Below are 19,413 nucleotides of genomic sequence, written 5' to 3'. Positions count from 1 at the left end.
TCATGGCCTGGCCAGAGCAGCCCCGGCCCAATGTTGGTCCCTCCGAGCCAGGGCAGGAGGTGAATCTCGCCCTCAGGATTCCAGAGGCCACGACAAACTGGTCCAGCAGCCTGGACTGGCTGTGTCCTGCCCTTGGGAGCATCCCCAGCACCATCAGCAGCCCCACACATAGAACCACAGGATGGTTTGGGTTGGAAGGGACCTTAAAGCTCATCTTCTTCCAACCTTCCACTAGCCCAGGTTGCTCCAAACCCTGTCCAAGCTGGCCTTGGACACTTCCAGGGGTGGGGCAGCCCCAGCTTCTCTGGGTAACCTGTGCCAGGGCCTTCCCACCCTCACAGCCAAGAATTCCTTCCGTATATCTAACCTAAATTTTCCCTCTGTCATTTTGAAGCCACTCCCCCTTGTCCTGTCACTCCAGTTCCTGATGAACAGTCCCTCTCTGGCTTCCTCGTAGCCCCTCCAGGTGCTGTGAGGTCTCCACACAACCTTCTCTTCTCCAACATGCACCCCCCCCCATGAACACACATGAACAAACACACACATGTACCCCATGAATGTACCCCATGAACACACATGAACAAACACACACATCCCCCCTGCACACCCACACACGTGTGCTCACACCCAGGGCAGGCTGGAGGCCAGCAGCTGACAAATCCCAGCGGGAACACTCATCCCATCCTCCCTCCAGCCCACATCCCCTTTGGCATCCACAGCCCTCTCGTGTCCACTGCCCTTTACATCTGCCCGGGGGGTGAGGCGCCTTTGGAATCCCAGCCCTCCCCAGAACCCCCTGGGTTGATGTAGAATCATGGAATCATGGAATCACAGGATGGCTTGGGTTGGAAGGGACCTTAAAGCTCATCTCATTCCACCCCCCTGCCATGGGCAGGGACACCTTCCACCAGCAGAGTGAAGTGGGAGCAGGAGCTGGGAGCAGGGTGCCCAAGCCCCCGTGGATGCCACAGGGATGCCCCACCCCAGGCAGGGAATTTTCCTTCTGGTCCAGAAAAAAATAAGAAAAACAAAGAAGGACAAAACAGCTCATTGAAGCACAACCCCCGGGCTGGGGGGGGCCGTGGCATGATGGGACATCCCAGTGGCAGGGGACCCGTGGGCAGCATGTGCTGGCCTGGCCAGGCTTGCCAAGGGGAAGGAGTTAATCACTAATTTGGCCAGTAAATGATTAGTGAGCAGGGGTGGGTTATTGAGGGCACTGCAGGCTCCCAGAACCTGGGACACTGACAGGGACAACCACCACAGTGGCACTGACAGGGACATCCACCATGGGGCTGGCACACAGTGACACTGACAGGGGACAGTGGTGGCCTGGGTGGCTCTTCCATCAAGGGACACCAAGGACAAGGTCACTGCAAGGGAGGCTGATGCCACCAGTTGTCCCAGGTCATCCCTCTGAGTGGGGCTGCTCCAGCCAGCCCTCCCTGCTGCCTGGTCCAAGCACACTCAGGGATGTGCCCATTGTCCCTTGGCCACCCTCCTGTGCCCCAAAACCTGGCATTCTGCAGACAGTGTGTTTGGGCATTCTCCTGAGGGCACACAGCATGGATGGGCTGCACAGGATGCCATGGATGGGCTGCACAGGATGCCATGGATGGGATGCACAGGATGCCATGGATGGGGTGCCCAGCACACCAGGGATGAGCCAGACCCCAAACCAGCAGCACCCCACGAGCCCTCAGCAGCACCTGCACATGAGGACCCGTGGACACAGGTCCCACCTCACCCCACTGCAGCACAGGCTCATCCCAGAAGGAGTTTGGGAATAGCAGAGTGACAGCAGATGGCTCTGGGCAGGCTGAGCACCAGCAGTGCAGTGACAGCCAGCACAGGGGACAGTGACAGGGGACTGTGGGTGGGGTACAAGCACCGTGTAGAGCCAAGGGGGGCACACAAAGGGTTAAACCCCAGTCGGCAGTTCAGGGTTTCGGGAATTTGAGTGTGAGCTCATTTCCACTCAGAAACACAAACTCCTTCATGGTCCTGACTCAGCCCAGCTGAGCACTCCCCGGGGAGGGGGTTTCCAGCACTGGTTCCAGAGGAGATGCCAAGGCTGGGGGGAGTCAGGCACGAGCTCCACACCCGGGGGACACGGGGCAAAAAAGGGGTTGCAGAAGGGTTTGTTCCTGATGGCAGCAAAACCCAGGGGCTGACCCAGCAGTGCTTTGTATTTCCCCCTCTCACGCAGACCAGGAGAGGCTGGAATAGGGAAAAAACAAACTGGAGGGAGACAGCAAAAGCTGGGGACAGTTTCCCCTCTGCGCCAAAACGCACCTTTCACACAACCCCCCCCAAAACCACCCCGGGGTGTTCCTGCTCCAGGCTGCTGTCAGGATTTGGACTGAGCTTGTCTGGGACAAGCCGGGAGTGGAGGCTGCTCTGATGCCTGCACCCGGGCACAGCTCAGCACCAGGGATCCAGCGGCACTCCAAAATCCAGCGGGAATATTTTCAGCCAGAAATCAGCTCAGAAGCACGGCCCGGGTGGAAAGGGAGCACATCTTGCCTCCCGCGGGCTGGAGCGGCCCCTCACCCGCCCTCTGACTCAGCCGCGGTGGGGAAGGGTGGGCAGGACGGGGCTCAGCGGCAGGAAGGGATGAGGCAGCGGAGCCTCGGAGGAGAAACCAGATGGGGCCAGGCCTGAACCGGTTCATCCTCTCTCGCCCTGCCTTTGCCACACACGGCTCTGCCCCCGGATGAGTCAGAAGTGCCCTCAGTGCCAGCTCAGGGCTGGGGCACCCGTCGGGGACACGGCTCCCTGCAAGGTGCACCCTTCACCGGCACCCTGTGGCATTCCCCCATCCCGTGTGTCCCCGGGAGTATCCCTGTGGTCTGTGCCCACCGTGGAGCGCCCACCCCATCTCCCAGCACCTCGCCCAGGAGCGGTGGTTGCACAACCCCACTCTCGTCCCAGCCGGGACAATCCAACCTGCCGAAACGGACCTGCGAGGCTCTGGGGCCAACCGCGGCATCCACGGGGCTGAGAACGGAGCAGCGCATTCAACAGCAGCTCCTCAGCCTCAGAACAGCCAAAAAACCCCTGACGGTGCTCTCGCCAGACACCTTCACCCACAGCTCCCGCTCCCCCGTCCCCCACGAGCCGGACCCAGCCCCCTGCCCCAGCCCCTTCCCGCGGCTCGGGGTCACATCCAGCCCGGCAGGAGCGGGATTAGTGGCCGGCTACGTGCCGGCGGGTGTTTTCCCGTGGCGTGGATGCCGGTGTCCCGCTGCTTCCTGGGAACAAGGCTGCTGCGGAGCTGCGTGCGAGGAATGTGCATGTGAATAACAAACAGCGTTCGGGGCCTTTGAACGCCTCGAGAAGCTGGTCAGGGCTGGACTGAGCCCAGCGCCAGATGCCTGCCCTGAATCTCCCTGCCCGAACAGCCTCCGAGGGATGGGGGCAGGAGGAGATCCCCTGCTGCCCATCCCACCTGCCTGCTCCAGGCAGGACCCCCTCTCCTGTCCTTTCCCCTTGGAGCAGCCTTGCCTTTGGGGGCAATGCTTCAAAGCTTCGGGGAGCAGGTGACAGGGAAAATCCAGCCCAGCCCAGAGTGCCACCAGCCCGGTGGGCACAGGGACTGGGTTCCAGAGCACCAGCAGAGGTGACTGCGCTCCCAGGACTGTCAGGATATGTCCCAGAGGTGACTGCACTCACAGGACTGTCAGGATATATCCCAGAAGTGACTGCACTCACAGGACTGTCAGGATATATCCCAGAGGTGACTGCACTCACAGGACTGTCAGGATATATCCCAGAAGTGACTGCACTCACAGGACTGTCAGGATATGTCCCAGAGGTGACTGCACTCACAGGACTGTCAGGATATATCCCAGAAGTGACTGCACTCACAGGACTGTCAGGATATGTCCCACGGGCTGGGGGAATCCGTGGGGAGATGAAGCCTCCCCGTGGAGCCGCTCGGCTCAAGCTGGACACCACCCCCCAAACCCTGTGCTGGAGCAGGACCCTCATCCCGGCTGCAGCCACATCACCCCCCACATATCCCTTGTCCCACGGGGTCCCACCAGGCTGGGGAAGAGTTTCCAAGCGTTGGGTGCTCACCCCGGAGCGGGTTCTCCCCGCAGCAGGGTGGGACCAGCATCGCCCCTCCCCAGATAAGGTCCGGCTCATCCACCGGCACCGGCCGGGCAGCATTGCAATGGCGCAACCCCACCACACCGGGCAGGGTGTGCACCAGCCCCGGCAGCCTCCGGGCACCCCCGGCCCCCGGGAGCTGTGGGAGCGGGGGAGTCCCCACGGCAAAGGGGCCAGAGCAAACTCGGACATCTCCAGGTCTCTCGAGTGCTGGGGGCAGCTGGGGGTGGGTGATTCTTGCTCCAGGATGTCCCAACAAATGTTTTTGGCTCGGCAGAGGGTAAAAGCCAGTCATGTCCCCCTGGGCCCAGCCCCAGGGAGAGGAGCTGAACCTGGCACGCTCTCCCTCTGCCCAGCTGGACGGTGCCAGCGGGAAACCCAATCCAGCCCCATGGGAGGGGACCCAAACAAAGACTTTTATGTACAACCTAAAAAAAGGGCCATCAAGAGGTATTTGAACAAAACAGCCCTGAGCCTGTCCTGAGCTCTGCTGCAGCCCTTGACCCTGGAGAGGGTCCTGTGCCTGGTTCCTCTGTCCCACACCCCTCCAATCCCTGCTCCCTCCTCCCCACAAAGGGTGATGCTCCAGCTGAGGGTGGCCAAGGGATCAGTGTCTCCCATGGCCAAGGATGCTCCAGAGGCACTGCAGAGCCATGGACATGGTGGGCACCTCTGCTGTGGGGCTGGCAGCCAGTGCCCGGCAGCACAGAGCCTGTCCCTGCTGCAGGAGGGTGGGCAGCAGCTGGCAAAGAGGCTCCCAGGCAAGGCAGGGGTGATCCCAAGGCAGGGATGTGTCCAAGGCAAGGCTCTGTCCAGGTCTCAGGTGATGCCCTGCATATGTTGGGATGAGAGGAAGGGGCTCAGGATGCTTCCCATGGCTCAGCCACCACCACTCTGAGTACCTGGTTGCTGGCAGTCTTGCTCTCCTGCCGCACAGAGTGGCATCAAGGTCACCCCAGCTTTGGGCACATCCCTTCATCCAGGGAAACCCCCCATGGGGCTGAGCAGAGCTGGGAGAGGGAGAGGGCAAGACAGGACAAGCCTCCTGTGCCCCAGGAGCCACCAGCACAGCAGGAGAGGGGGAAAATCCTGCCATAGGTCCCCTGCCAGCTCCAGGGCAGAGTTTCCCATCCATCCTACTGTGTGGGAATTTCCCATTCCAGGACTCCAGTAGTGAAGGGCTGAGTTCCCCAGAGCAGAGTTGGGAGCCTGGCTGCAGGCAGGGACAGATCCCTGCCAGGGAAGGGTAGGAGGGCACAGAAAAGGGCAGGAGGGCACAGACAAAGGCACTGTGCTGTACCAGCCAGAGCTGGGACCTGTGTCAAATGTCACTGCCCTTTCCCTTTGAAAAAGGGGAAAAGGTGGAGTTTTACTCCTTCCTCCCTCTCCAGTCCAAGAGACTGGGAGGAAGCTCTGCTCTGCCCCTTCCTCCCCTCCTGGCCCCCGGCACTGGGCTCTCCATGGAGCCAGTGCAGCACATCCAGGCACTGGACAAGGCTCCAGGGCCAGCCAGGGGCTAGGAGGGGACACAGCTCCTGCTTGGGGACCTCACTGCCAGGCACCAGCCAGGTTCCAGGAGCTGCAGCCCCAGGGTGAGGTGACACCTCCTACAAACTGGGTGGTGGGGTCAGACCTGGGAGCTGCAGGGGCAGAGAGGGTGCTCAGCCTTGTCATGGAGAGCTGGTCCTCACCTCTCTTCACATCACAGCAACTGCCTGTGGATCAGCATCCTTGGATCCCTCCAGGTGTTATTCCTGTTGGAAAGCTTGGAGACAGGGGAGCCTGTCCATCCAAGGAGGGTGGGACAGAGCTGGCAAGGGCTGTGCCAAGAGGCACTGAGCCCCTCTGAGCCGAGCCAGCCTCTGCAGCAATTTGAGGGAAGCAGGGAGGCAAAGGCTTGGGAAATCCCAGCTCCTGGCTGTGCTTCCCTCGCTGGGTCCCTGCAGTGGGTTTAGGGGTGTCTGACACTGCCGTGGGGCTCTCCTGCTCTGTGGGTGCTTCTCTCTCCCTGGCCTGAGCCAGGAGCCCAAAAAGAGCTCTCAGCTGCAGTGACAGCTCTGCTCCTCCTGTCCCAGGCAGAGCAGGGATACCCTCCGTGCCTGCCCCAGCTTGCCCGAGGCAAGGCCTCTGGATAAACCCTCGCTGGGGGAGGCAGGGAAAGCCCTCCCAGAGGGAAGGCAGGGTCTGCCCCCGGGGCTGAGCACGGGCAGGGCAGGGAGGGCTCCTATAGCCTGCACACGTGGGGAGGCCACCAGAACAATGTCCCCTTGCCCCAACACGCTGGCTCCGAGAGAGCCCCGTGCCCCGACACGACGGCTGCAGGTAAAGCCCCGGCTTGCCAGAACCAGCCCCTCCCGCTGGCAGGGAGCCCTGACATGCCAGGGGAGTTCTTTATTTCACCATGAAAGAAGACACACATTTCGTGAAGAGAAACCACTCCAGGTCTCCGGCGCGATCCCTCGGAGCCTCCCTGCACCGCCTCCCCCGGGGGCAGGGCGAGGTTTCAGCCTCCAGACCCACCCCAGAGCCCAGCGTCGGCAGCCTCCGCCTCCCACGCCGGCTGGAGCTGTGGCCAAGGCCGGGAAATGAGTGGCACGCTCAGGGAAGCCACAGCAAACCTCTCCCCGCTGCCAGCAGCCTCCATCCCTGTGGCACACCACAGCTCGGCACCTCCTGGCACTTGCCGGGCACCTCTGGATCTGATCCCGCAGCCCATCCCAGCAGCACCCAGGCAGCAGGAGGGCGCTCCTGGGTGGGATCAGGGATGTGCAGCCACCGATGCCTGACAAGGCTCGTTGGAGCGGAAACGCCGCAGGACCGGCCCCGGGGACGAGGCTCAGTGTCACCTCTGCCACCACCGCGTGGGCTGCTGGCTGTGGAAGTCCCACCCCAAAATTAACAGCTGCTTTACTCTGTAATTAACGGGCTGGCGACTCCCCGGAGATGCCAGAACAAGGTGTGAGCTCCCAGGGACCCTCCCTGTGCTGCCACCCACCCCCACATCCCTCTGGCCACGGAGACATCCAGCAGCTCCTGCCACATCCCTGGGCTCTCACACCCACCAGGTGCCCAGGACGGAGCCACCCAGGTCCTGCCAGTCCTGCTTCACCTCATCCCCCTGGAGGAGGGGTCCGTGGGGCTGGGATGCCCTAGGGATGGAGTTATTCCAGCTTCATCCAGTTCCACGCTGAGAGCACTGGGAGGAGGGAGCACTGTCTCTTCCCTGGACAGGAGGGGACACTGTGCAAAAAGCCAGGTCACCCCATGACATCTCAGCTTTCCCAGGAACCCTGAGCTGATGTCCCCCGGTGACGGTGCCCAGGCAGAGCCATTCCCTGCTCCAGCCCACACAGCAGGTTGGAAGTGATTCCCAGCCCCCATTCGGGAGGAAGAGGAGGAGGAGGAGGAGGAGGGCAGCTGAAGGGTGTTGACAAACAAACTGGACGACTCAGGCTGGGAAGATGTCCAAAGCAGGGAGGTAGAAGGAAACACTGGTCATAGAGAGACCTTGGAGAACGGGAAGCAGGAGCTGCAGGCAGCTGTGCCAGAACCATCCAGGTGGAGATCACACCCGGCTGCCCCAACAGCCCCAGCACAGAGCAGCATCCCTGCTGCCTCCATGCCTGCTTGGAGGCATCCAGTCCCACCAGTGGGAGGAAAGACCCTGGTCCTGAGCCACCAACACACCAGTCACACACGTGTGGCCCATGAATTCTGGGAGACATTGGCATCAGCCACCAGCACAGGGGCTGGGGCAGGGCATGGGACCTTGCCAGCTTGGATCTGCTGGGAGGGCTCTTCCCACCTCCCCCCTGCCTTTAATCCAGCTGCAGTGCTGAAAGCTCCATTCCCAGGAGGGAGAAAGGTCTGGCCCAGGTTCTCCCCAGAAATTCTGGGGGCTCCAACCTCGGGAAGCACCACCAACCCCAGAGAGCTCCCTCCAGCAATCAGGGGCCACGGCAGCCCGGGTAGCACATCCAAACTCCCCCAAGTTGGGAGGGCAACTGGGAAAAGTTGCTTGGAGAGGGGTTGGATCGCTCCCTGGGCGCCAGCTGGAGCTGCAGCAGCGGAGAACAGGCTGATCTAGGCAGGAAAACCCAGAGTTTTCCCCGCCACGTTGCTTTGCATGCCTGACAGCAAGTCGTGCCTTGCCTGTTGGGTTACGGCCCCTCCCAGCTCCAGGGGCTCCTCACCCAAGAGCTGAGAGGTGCTCCAGGAACCCAGTTTGCTCCAATCTCTCCCAGGGAGGTGTCCCAGTACAGGTGCATGTCCCCCTTGCTCACTCCAAACCTTCAGGGCTGCAGCGTGGCACAGGACACGGCCCAGCCCAATCTCCATCATCCTATTCCACAGCAATCTTTCTCCCATTAAATCTTTTTCCCATTAAACCTTTTTCCCACTTTTTCCACTTTTCAGCCCCCCTGCCCATGGGCTGAAACCCGTCCTGAGGTAACAGCCAGGGTTCAACCCCGCCAGGGTTCAACCATCCAGCCTGGCCTTGCAAACACCCAATTCCTGACCCAGCAGAGTCAGATTCCTGCACAGAAAACCCAGACGGGGCTTTTCCTTGTTATTCTTCAGGATTAGGATCGCAGGGCTCGCACAGGGCGCTATCTCTGCACAGAGAACAGGCAAGTTAAAGGGAAATTCGGGATGTGCTTTGGATCCAAACACGCTGCTGCCGTGGGCAGCCCCGGCCCAGCGCAGCCTCACGGACAAGCCGTGTTTTGAGCTTTAACTAATGCAAGGAGAAAACCCCAGAGCGAGTTCCAAGCTCTCCTTCAAAGCTCAAAAACCTGCTGGCGTCCTGCTGAGCCGCATACCACGTAAGCATTCCTGCCAGGAACGGCGGGGGCTGGCAGGGCCGATGGGCTCCGCCGAGAGACACCGGGCGCCTGTGCCAGTCCCGCGGCAGCTCCACCACTCTGCTCCAGCAGCAGCAGCAGCTTTTCCCCCACAGCCCTCGGGGACAAAAGGACTCCAGAGCCACTCCCGTGGCTTTATGGCCGAGACAGAGCAATGATACGGTGGAGCCACCTCCAAAACACCGGCGCTCCCGAGGCTTTGAGCTCCCGGCGAGACGCACAAGGTCCAGCACGGAGCCACACTCGGTGCTGGCACCCGCCTCAGGTGTGGCTCCGCGGGGTGGGCGGGTGGCTTCGCCCACTGCACATGAGGGGGTTTTCCAGCCCGGGGAGCTGAAAGCAAAGCCGGAGCATGAAGGGGCTCGGAGGTCACGTCCTGCCCGCTCGGGAGCCCCGGGGAGCCGAGCGCCCGCACCGCCAGTGACGCGAGGTGGCTCGGGGGAGCCCAGCACCGCGACAGAGGGGTGACCCCACTTACAGGGGTCAAGCGAGTCCCCGCAGGCCCCAATTAGCAGCTGCTTTCGAACAACCCCTGCCTGTGCAGAGCCATAATCCCACGTCCCGCGGTTCCCAGGCGGCTCTGGCCAGACATCCCGTGCCAGGGGCGAGGCGCTGCCGCCCCGGGACAGACGGGCTCTCAATAACCACATTGTCACCCTGCCCCGTCCCACGGCCGTGGCGGGGGCACTGCTGTGTCCTGCCTGTGCCGGGAAGGCTGAGGGCAACCAGTCCTTCCCTCCACCCCAGAACCTTTGGCGGGGGGGCTTCCCTAAGGATCTCCCAGCACTGTAAAGGTGGAGAAGACTCAGTTGCCAGCCAGCCCCAGCAGTCGCCGTGCTGACAGCAATGTTCCTGACCGGACTCGGCTTCCAGCATCCCCCGAAGAGCTCCCCTCTTCCCTCCCCGCATCCCGGGGGGGCTTCGCGCACAGACACGGCCCCCAGAGCGAACACAAACACCCCCGGCACAGCCCAGCTCTTCACTTGGGAGCCAGGCGGGTACCTCGGGCACCGTCGCTGAGCCCCCCGGGCTGTGCCCGGGCAAAACCACGCGGAAACGGGGAAAATAAAGTTTGAAGAGCGAGAGAGGGGACGAGCAGGAGGGGGGGGGTCCCGGGAATATTGTTGGGGGAGGGGTTCCCAAAGGGACTGAAGGAGGGATGGGGAGAGCGCGGCGGGGATAAAAGGGGAGCGGGGACGCGGCGGGGGCTCACCCGCGATGTGCTGGCGGCGACCCTCGTCCAGGTGCGTGGAGACCACATCTCCCATGGCGAGCGGAGCCGGGCCGGGCCGGGCGGCGGGAGGAGCGGCGGGAGGAGGAGGGAAGAGGGAAGAGGGGGGAGGAGGAGGAGGAGGAGGAGGAAGGCAGCGCCCGGGGCGGCCCGGCAGCGCGGCGCCCCACGGCCCCCCCCGGCCACTCCCCCCGCACCGCCCCGCGTCCCGCCCGCCGCCCCCGGCACCGGGGTCCCCCCCGCCGCGTAATTAGCCGCTCTAATTGCTCGCTGGGGGATGGGGAGGCTGGAGAGGGGGGGGGGAATGTGTCGTGTCCTCTCCCCCGGACCCGCACAGCCCCGCGGGTCCCCCCGCACAGCCCCGCGGGTCCCCCCGCACACCCGCGGGTCCCACGGCGGGTCCCACGGCGGGCGCTGCCGCCGGGAAAACCGGCTCCGTGTTGGCACCGGGATCCTCCACTCCCGGCATTGCAACACCCGGGCTCTGTCCTACCTGTGCCCACACCCCGGGCCTCCTGCCCTGACCTTGCTCCTGCAGTGCCAAGGTGGAAAAGCAGCCGTGGGAGCCGGCGCGGGGCCCCTGTCCCTCCCCAGCCTGTGGGAGAATGGGATGGAAGAACTCAAGTTGACTTAAAACCCTCCCCGGCCACAGATTTAGGACCAGGAGCTGTTTGGCTCCGCTGTGCCGGGATGGGGGCTGGCATCTCCCCAGGATCACCGATCCAGCAAAGTCTCCTCGGACACACCGAACCCAGGCAGGAAGCAGCCGGAGCTGCGGAGCTGGAGGAAGCGGTGGAAAAGCTCCACCTTCCCCCCGCTGTTGCTGCAGCTCCTTTCCCAAGAGCAACAGGCGGAAACAGCCCTCGCAGGATTCTCCGGCGCTGCCTGGGCACGATCCCGCTGAAGGAAAGGCCTGGCCGGTGTCATTCCCGGAGCCCGGGCACAGCGAGCAGCCGGGGTGTGACCGAGAGAGGAAGAGGAGGAGGAGGAAGGAGGAGGACGTGGTGGTGTGACCCGAAAGTTCAAGCGGTTCCCAGCTGCGGGGCGGCTCCAGGGAGTCGCTGCCGAGGTGGATCCATGCTTTGGGATCTCTCTGCTTTCCCTGGGTGCTTCCAGACCACTGGAAGCTTGGGCTGGGCTGGGCAAAGCTCGGCTTAGCTGTGGCCAGGTTGCCTGGCTTGCTCTGGGCTCTGGGGTTGTGCCGGGAGGCTTTTCCTGGGCTGGCCTGTTTACTGGAGGGCTGTGGGAGGGAGGAATGGAGGTGGCCAGCCCGGGAGCGAGGCATCCTGTTTATCCTCCTGAAATAGCTCTCCTTGGCCGGCTGGCGATGGGGAGGGGGCAGGAGGCTGGAAACGCCTCTCCCTGCCCGCTACCACCCTGAAACGGGGGCCACCCCCAGCCTGGCACACCCCGGGGGGACACCAGGGGGTCCTGCCCCCCTCGCTTAGGGGTCCAGCATCCTCCTGTTGGGGCGGGGGTGTGGGTGCTGCCGTGCCAAACCGAGCTCTGCTGAAGACAAACACTCCACACGAGGCCAAAGAACATCAACTGGCCTCCAGGTGCCACACCTGCATCTGCCCCAGCACCCACAGCAGCCAGGCTGGATGGGGCTGGGATACCCCCTGGGCTGGGCTCTCCCCCCAGGAATGCCCTCAGTGCATCAGCCTTTTCCATCTTAGCACCCCTGCAAGTCATTTCAAAGGGAAAATAACTCCAAAGCTGAAATATTTCCCTTTTCCTCTCCGTGATGCCCCATAAGAAGGTTTTCCCCTTGGCAGAGGGCTTGTTTGCAGTTTGTTTCTCTGGCTAAAATGGTGTTGAAATCAAGGGATTCTCGTGGGAAATTTATCTACAGCGAAATCTCATTTCCAATAGAAAATTGTTCCACTGGAGGCTTTTAAACACTTTCCCCCACGCTGATCCCCGAGGAGTCTGGCTCTGAATTCATTTGAAAGTCTACCTTAGTGGGGTGATGGTATTTGAAAGGTGGTGAAAATGCATCCACCCCCTTCAAATTGAAAATAAATGTGAACATCTACCCGTGCAAATTACTTCATTATTAGAAAGCAAGCTCCATCCCTTTAAAAAAAGCAATATATGGAGTATTATTTAGGCAGTGCACACACAGTCCTGCTAAATAGACCAAGTAAGTGGTATAAAAGCCTTATTTTTGAAAAATCAATCCACGTAAGCACTGGAGCATTACACACTGAGTCATTACCTGCCTCTTTTACCCACTGATGTGTTTGTTAAATAAATAACAAAATAAAACCTTAATTAAAAGGTAAAAAATAGCCAGCATTGATATTGTTGATTTGCAAACAGGAAGGGTTTGTTTGTGGCGTGCAGAAATAGCGTGTCAACAGAGACTGGAGGCTGTACCACAGACACAGAGGCTGTTTTTGGGGCTCCCAAAACCACCTGAAGATGAGCACGATGTCCTGGCACTGTCAGTCGGTGCCAAGCGGTGACACAGAGCTGAATTTTTGACACACACTGGCTGGTGGCAGAGACAGACTCAGCTGCTAAATCATAGAATCCTAGAATTAACTGGGTTGGAAAAGACCTCCGAGATCATGGAGTCCAACCTGTGACCCAACCCCACCTTGTCACCCAGACCATGGCACTGATGCCACATCCAGGCTCTGCTCAAACACCTCCAGGGACGGGCACTCCACCCCCTCCCTGGGCAGCCCATTCCAAGGGCTGATCCCTCTCTCTGCAAACAACTTCTGCCCCATGGCCAACCTAAACCTGCCCTGGGGCAGCTCAAGGCTGTGCCCTCTTGTCCTGCTGCTGGTTCCTGGCAGCAGAGCCCGACCCCCCCCAGCTCCCCCCTCCTGTCAGGGAGCTGCAGAGAGTGAGAAGGTCTCCCCTGAGCCTCCTCCTGTCCAGGCTGAGCCCCCCCAGCTCCCTCAGCCTCTCCTCCCAGCACTTGTGCTCCAGACCCTTCCCCAGCCTCGTTGCCCTTCTCTGGCCCTGCTCCAGCCCCTCCATGTCCTTCCTGAGCTGAGGGGCCAGAGCTGGGCACAGCACTCCAGAGGTGGCCTCCCCAGTGCCCAGCACAGGGGCAGAATCCCCTCCCTGCTCCTGCTGCCACACTGTTCCTGATCCAGGCCAGGATCCATTGGTCCTCTTGGCCACCTGGGCACCCCTGGCTCATGTTCAGCTTCCTGTCAATCCAAACTCCCAGCTCCCTTCCTGCCTGGCTGCTCTCCAGCCACTCTGTCCCCAACCTGTGGTGCTGCAGGGGGTTGTTGTGGTCACAGTGCAGGACCTGGCCTGGTTGAACCTCATCCCACTGGAATCAGCCCAACTCTCCAGCTGGTCCAGGTCCCTCTGAAGAGCCCTCCTGCCTTCCAGCAGATCAACATTCTCCCCAGCGTGGTGTCATGAAGCTTGGGAAGGGGGAATAAAGGAGTTGTCTGAAGGGTTTTGTCATGATTTGGAGGCTCAAAGCTCAGTGGCTGAGCGCATTTTGGTGTATTCCCATGTGGTCATGTGCAGAAGGGATTGTCCCTGACATGGTCCTGGTGTGTGTTTCCCTCATCCCTGCTGTCCCAATGAAGGTGATGTGGATGGGAATGCTTCATCCTTCCTCTCCTGCTACCAGTTTTTGGGAGCAAAGCCCAGCCTGGCCCTGCTCAAGCACTGAGCCCATCTGCTGTGGTAGGACAAGGGGTGCAGACACATCCCCCTGCTGCTCTCCTGTCTTCATCCTCCCTGAGGATGCTTTTAAATCCATCCCCCTTTGCAAGCTCAATCTTTTGGCTCAGGGACAGGCAGCAGCACTTGCCCACCAACTCAGGCAGATCCCTGCTCCCCTTCCCTGCATCCCTCTGCAAAGGTTCCAGGCAATGCCACCAGGTTCAGGAGCCCTGAGCAGAGGGAAAACAAACCAGCAACTTCTGCACCACAAGTGGTGCCCAAATGGGTTTGTCACCCCCTGCCCCACGTGCCAGGGCTGTGAGGGACCAGCACAGGCATCCCTCCTGTTAGAGGCTGTGCAGCATCAGAGTTGTACAGAACTGCACTGTGATAAAGTCTAATCATCCCATCTCATTACATCTCACTGAACATATGGAAATCATGCTTATCTGCCTGGAGCTGCCCGAATTATCCCAGCTTCCAAATGCAGGATTTCCCTCTGAATAGAGCTGAGGAGAATAAAGACTCTCGTGGTTTCAGGCAGCTCCTGGGACGGTGGTGACGGCAGCAGTGAGCTGAGACAGTTCCCAAATTGGTAAAGCCCTCAATGCCTGGGGATGGTACACTAGTCCATCATGGTGAGCAAAGTGCTCCACATCTGTCCTTCACCCTCCCAGGGACCCAGAGCCTCTCCTGGATGATCCTGATGCCCCAATCCATGGCCGTGAGGAAGAATTTTTAACAAAAAAAGTTGATTATTTGGGATATTTTTTATGCTCACTGCAGTCCAACCAAGCCTGCCAGGCTCTTTGTGCTCAGCTCTCTGCCCTCCTGCCCCCTCGACTGATCCCCCTGGATTTGGTGCCTGTGGGGAGGATTCCCTTGGCTTTTCCATGAAGTCATTACCACAGTGTAAAATCTGACCTCTCAGCAGCAGAGGTGGTTGCTGCACCTGCAGAGCACCCAGGACGGGCTGTTCCCAATCCCTCACCGCCTCCAGGACCTGCCGAATTCCTGCAACCGCCGAACACGGGAGCGCATTGCAGGATAAAGCTTCCAACCCGGGAAATGTTTATTTCTCTCTCACCGACGCGAGGAGCAATCAGTGGAGTTTTCCTTTCACTCGCGATGACCCTGGACAAGGATCTGTTTCCAGCTCAGCCGGCTCACCGGGAAACCCGATCGCTGTGGGTGCTCGGGAGGGGGCGGCTCGGGATGTCCCTTGCAGCGGGGCTCGAGCCCCACCCACAGCGGGACAGCCAAGTACAAACCCACCCGGGGTCACCTCTGAGCCCTCGGAGGTGTCTAAGATGTGTCTTTATTAAGGGACCTGCTGAGGTGGGGTCAGAGCCAGCCGGGGTTGGGAAGAAGGGAGAAGCTCCCGGCAAACAAGGGGGTGAAGGTGTCCTCCTGCACCGGGGGCTGCTCGCCGTCACTAGAATTGCTCTTGGTGCAATTAACAGCTGCATAATTGCGGCAATAAAACTCCCCGCTGCTGATAAAGGCGAGGGCAGCTCTGCCCAGCCCCGCGAGCGGTGGTGCCGTGCCCCCGGGCTGCTGCACCCTCCGTCCCGCTGACTGCAGCGCTCGCTCCCAGATAACAGCGTGATTAAGCAGTGCTGAATCAGGCCTGCCTCGACCGGCTTCTGCTGAATCAGGGGCAGGATCCACCGGCTCCAGCTCCAACCCCAGCTCCTGCTCGGGCACGGAGCTCTGTGCAGGATCCATCAGCTCCAGCTCCAGTTCGGACAGGGAGTTCTGTTCAGGATCCATCAGCTCCATCCTGGATATGGAGCCTCCACACGGGATCCATCAGCTCCAGCCCCAGCTTCGGCTCAGACACAGAGCTTTGTGCATGGGGTCCATCATCTCCAGCCCCAGCTCCAGCCCAGGCATGCAGCTCTGTGCAGGATCCACCAGCTCCAGCCTGGGCATGGAGCCTTCACACAGGATCCATCAGCTCCAGCCCCAGCTTCAGCTCAGGCACAGAGCTTTGTGCATGGAGTCCATCAGCTCCAGCTCCGGCTGCAGCCTGGCACAGAGCTCTGTGCAGGATCCATCAGCTCCATCCTGGGCATGGAGCCTCCATACAGGATCCATCAGCTCCAGCCTCAGCCCCGGCCTGGACATGGATCTCTGTGCAGGATCCATCCAGACTGGGCACAGAACCTCCACACGGGGTCCATCAGCTCCATCCCCAGCTCCAGCCTGGACATGGAGCTCTGCACCGAGGGATTGGGGGGACCTTGCTGGAGGCCTCTGGGGACCCGCAAAACGCCACCAGCCGGTGCCATGGGGCTGTGGCAGGCAGAGCAGAGGTCGGGGGGTGTCACCCCACCCTCACCCCCCCGGGGGTGAGCACCCACCCCCCCGCCAGCGCCGCGGGGCAGGGAGGGGACGGCAGGGCTGGGGGAGCGCAGCCGCCGGTGCGGAGGGCACGGGAGGAGGAGGAGGAGGGAGGCTCGTGCGGACCGTCATTCCCCTCTGCTGGTCGGCACTGGGATAACTGTTGGCCGCCAGCCAGGCCTTGGCAGGGAGCCGGGATCGGCTCGGTGCAGCCTGCGGAGGGTGCGACAGACTGGCGACACCGGCACCGGAGTGGCATGGGATATGAGATAGGGGATATGGGATATGAGATAGGGGATACGGGATATGAGATAGGGGATATGGGAACAGGCACGGCACGGGGCGTGGGGTGCGGGCACCATCAGGGGCACCGGGATGAGCACGGGATATGGGCACGGGCACCAGCATGGCACAGAACACGGGAACAGGCACTGGCACGGGCACGTGGAATGTTTTTGGATACAAGGCATGAGCACGACACACACAGACATGGGACACAGGGCATAGGGATGGGCATGGGGCACAGGATAATCATGGGGCATGGGCAGTGCCTCCCCAGCCCCTCCAGCTGCTGTGGGGACCCAGGAGGGGCTGAGGGCTCTACCAGCTGCCCAGCTCTCCCCAGGAGCCCACGCTGATGGGCACTGGATGCTGGGAATGATGGTCTCAGTCCCTTTGGCTCTGGTGGTTACTCCCAGCATGGATCAGTCCAGGATGTGGCCCTGGCTCTGCTCCTTGCTGTGGGATACTGGGAAGAGTGGTTTTCAGGGCTATGGGTTCTTCCCTGCCTCCAAACCCTGGGCAGGAACAGGACACGCATTGTGCAAGGGCTGGTGCTGGGTCACTGCAGGCACAGCTCTGGCATTTGCACCAGGGAGAGGAAAAACCCCATGTGTGAGCAATGAGGAACAGCTGGAAACGGTGGGAAAACCCCAAGCACCCAGAGCAAGTGTCTGCTCAGCCACCACCCCTCAGTGGCTCCAGTGAAAACCAGGCACTGGGAGATGATTAACCCCGAGCAGCTTCGCCCCAGGCAGCTCGTGGGGACAAATGCAGCGGGTGACACTGTGCCCTCCCTGTCCCTGAGCCACCTTCCCTTGGGACACATTCCTGGGTTGAGTCATTTAATGGACAGCAGTTTGCCTCTGCCTACTCTCAGGGTGACATGGAAGTGGCCTCCCCATTGCACATCCCCTGACAATGGATGCATTCCCTGGATACTCTCACACCCTCCCATGGCTGCCCCGTAGATGGCCTAATATCCAAAATGCTCCTGAAGGGTCCCCAGAGAAGGTGGGCAGCAGGTCAGCAGGAGCTGTTGGTGTTTCACCCCAGCTCCAGGACTCAGGAGTTTGTGGGACACCCCCATTTCCCCCCGATAAACACATTTCCAACAGCTCGACAATTATTAACTCAATTTTTGGGGTTAAAAAAGCTCAGATCGAGGCCTTCCAGCCCAGACTCCAGAGGACCAGTAAGGAGGGAGAAGGATGTGGCCTCAGGGCTGCTCAGGAAAGCATCTCCTACACCAACTCCCCCCTCAGTGCCACAGACATCCTTAAATCTGACTTTCAGGAATACCAGTTTCAGCCAGATCCATCTGATTCCTTGACCCCCAGACCAGTCCCTCATCCAGCCTCTCATCTCCCTCCATTATTTAGTGAGGTCCCAGCTGCCAGACTTGGCCATCCCAATTTCCATGACTTGGACCAGAACAGCACAGGATGGAGTGAGGGGAGCAGCCCCCACCTCTCCCCATCCACCCTGATGTTCCTTCCCAGCCCTGGGGGGTGAGGAAAGGCTGTTCCCTTCCCTGTACCTGGTGTTCCACGTGGTCCATGCTGGGGGATCCAGGCTGCAGATCCCAGAGCCCCTTGCTGAGCAGGGAAAGGCTCCTGGGGGTCTCCAAGGATCTAAGGCCTGTGGCAAACAACCCACAGTTCCTGCTTGGAGGACCCACCACCCTGAGGCATTTTACACTCCAGCAAATGCCTCCAGTTGGGAAGCAGCCTCCAGGTCCCATCCAGCCCCATGGTCAGGAGGCTCCTGGATATCGGGATGTGGGCAGCCCATATTTGTTGTGCCAAGCTGTGCTGTCAGGAAGGCAATCCAAAGCATCATTCCCACAAGCAGCCCTCTCTCCACCCCACCACTGGGAGGATGTTCCCATCCCTGCCTTCCCAGCACTCCCCTCCAAAGCCTCCATCCCCCGCCTGGCACCCTGGCACTACCCAGGCAGCCTGTGGAGCGGGACAACTTGCTTCCTGATTTTTCCAGCTAAATGAGTGTCACTCTTCCCTTATTTATATTCTCTGCCAGGTATGATGGATGCAGGAGAAGCACACGGCTGCCAGGGAGCTGAGTGTCCCCAGGGGCAGGGGGGGACACCTTGGGGACCCCCAGCAGCCGGGTCTGGCTTTCCTGCAGCTCCAGACCCGCTGTGGTTTTGCCACAGACAAGCAATGCTCAGCCTCCCCGGGAAGACTGACAGGGAGCTGGAGGAGCAATATAAATACCTCCCTCTTAAATAGTCTGCTGGTATTTATAGCCTGTGCCTGGCACGGAGTCCGGCGGCTCTGACAAACTCGGCTCCGGATTATTTTTAAGGAAGCGGCGGAGGGAGTGGGTTTTAGAGCACAGGATTGGGATGCACGGCTGCCTGACCCGGGGCTGGCAGAGCCCACGCTGATGGGATGGAGCTTTTGTCACCCTGCTGGCCCTCTGGGCACTCCTTTGCTGTCCTGTGTCCTCAGGCACCCCGTGTCCTGCCCTAAGCAATGGGGTGAACACCTATCCAGCCATACATAAATATGTATATCTATGCACATACCTGCAGGCACAGCCTGCCTCTGGATCACTGCCATTTGCTCTGGCTCTGTACTGGCACTGTGCTGTTTCCCACCTCCTTTCCCGTTTTTCCCCCTCCTTTCCCACTTCTCCCCCCCTTTCCCATTTCCTCCCTCCCCCTCGCCCCATCACACGCTGCCCAGGTCTGGAAAGGGGAGCACAGGAGCCCCCAAATCCCCTGGGCACGGCCCTGGGAGCCAGCTCAGGGCCAACCACGGTGGCTGGTGGCCCTGGCACGTACCCACACCCAGCCAGGAGGGGAAGCTCGGCGGGTGCCGTGCTGGGCACAGGGTGAACACGTCCCCTTTGCCCCCAGATTTACAGCCTCAGCCGTGCCCGTCGTGACGTGGGAGGGCACAA

At 60.7% G+C, this 19,413-nt stretch overlaps 1 protein-coding gene across 1 annotated transcript in view; it reads right to left on the bottom strand.

Moving 5' to 3' along the window:
- Window positions 1-10,301, bottom strand: part of NIBAN2 (niban apoptosis regulator 2) — a 30,074-nt gene extending 19,773 nt beyond the window's left edge. Inside the window, exon 1 of the mRNA XM_032708571.1 lies at window positions 10,195-10,301. Within this exon, the coding sequence (XP_032564462.1) occupies window positions 10,195-10,249 (55 nt within the window). The 5' untranslated portion in view covers window positions 10,250-10,301. The remainder of the gene's footprint in view (window positions 1-10,194) is intronic.
- Between the last annotated feature and the right edge of the window lie 9,112 nt (window positions 10,302-19,413).

This window comes from Chiroxiphia lanceolata, chromosome 21 (assembly GCF_009829145.1).
Source record: "Chiroxiphia lanceolata isolate bChiLan1 chromosome 21, bChiLan1.pri, whole genome shotgun sequence".
Taxonomy (NCBI): domain Eukaryota; kingdom Metazoa; phylum Chordata; class Aves; order Passeriformes; family Pipridae; genus Chiroxiphia; species Chiroxiphia lanceolata.
The sequence above is the reverse complement of the archived record's forward strand: the minus strand, read 5'-3'. Positions and strand labels throughout refer to the sequence as shown.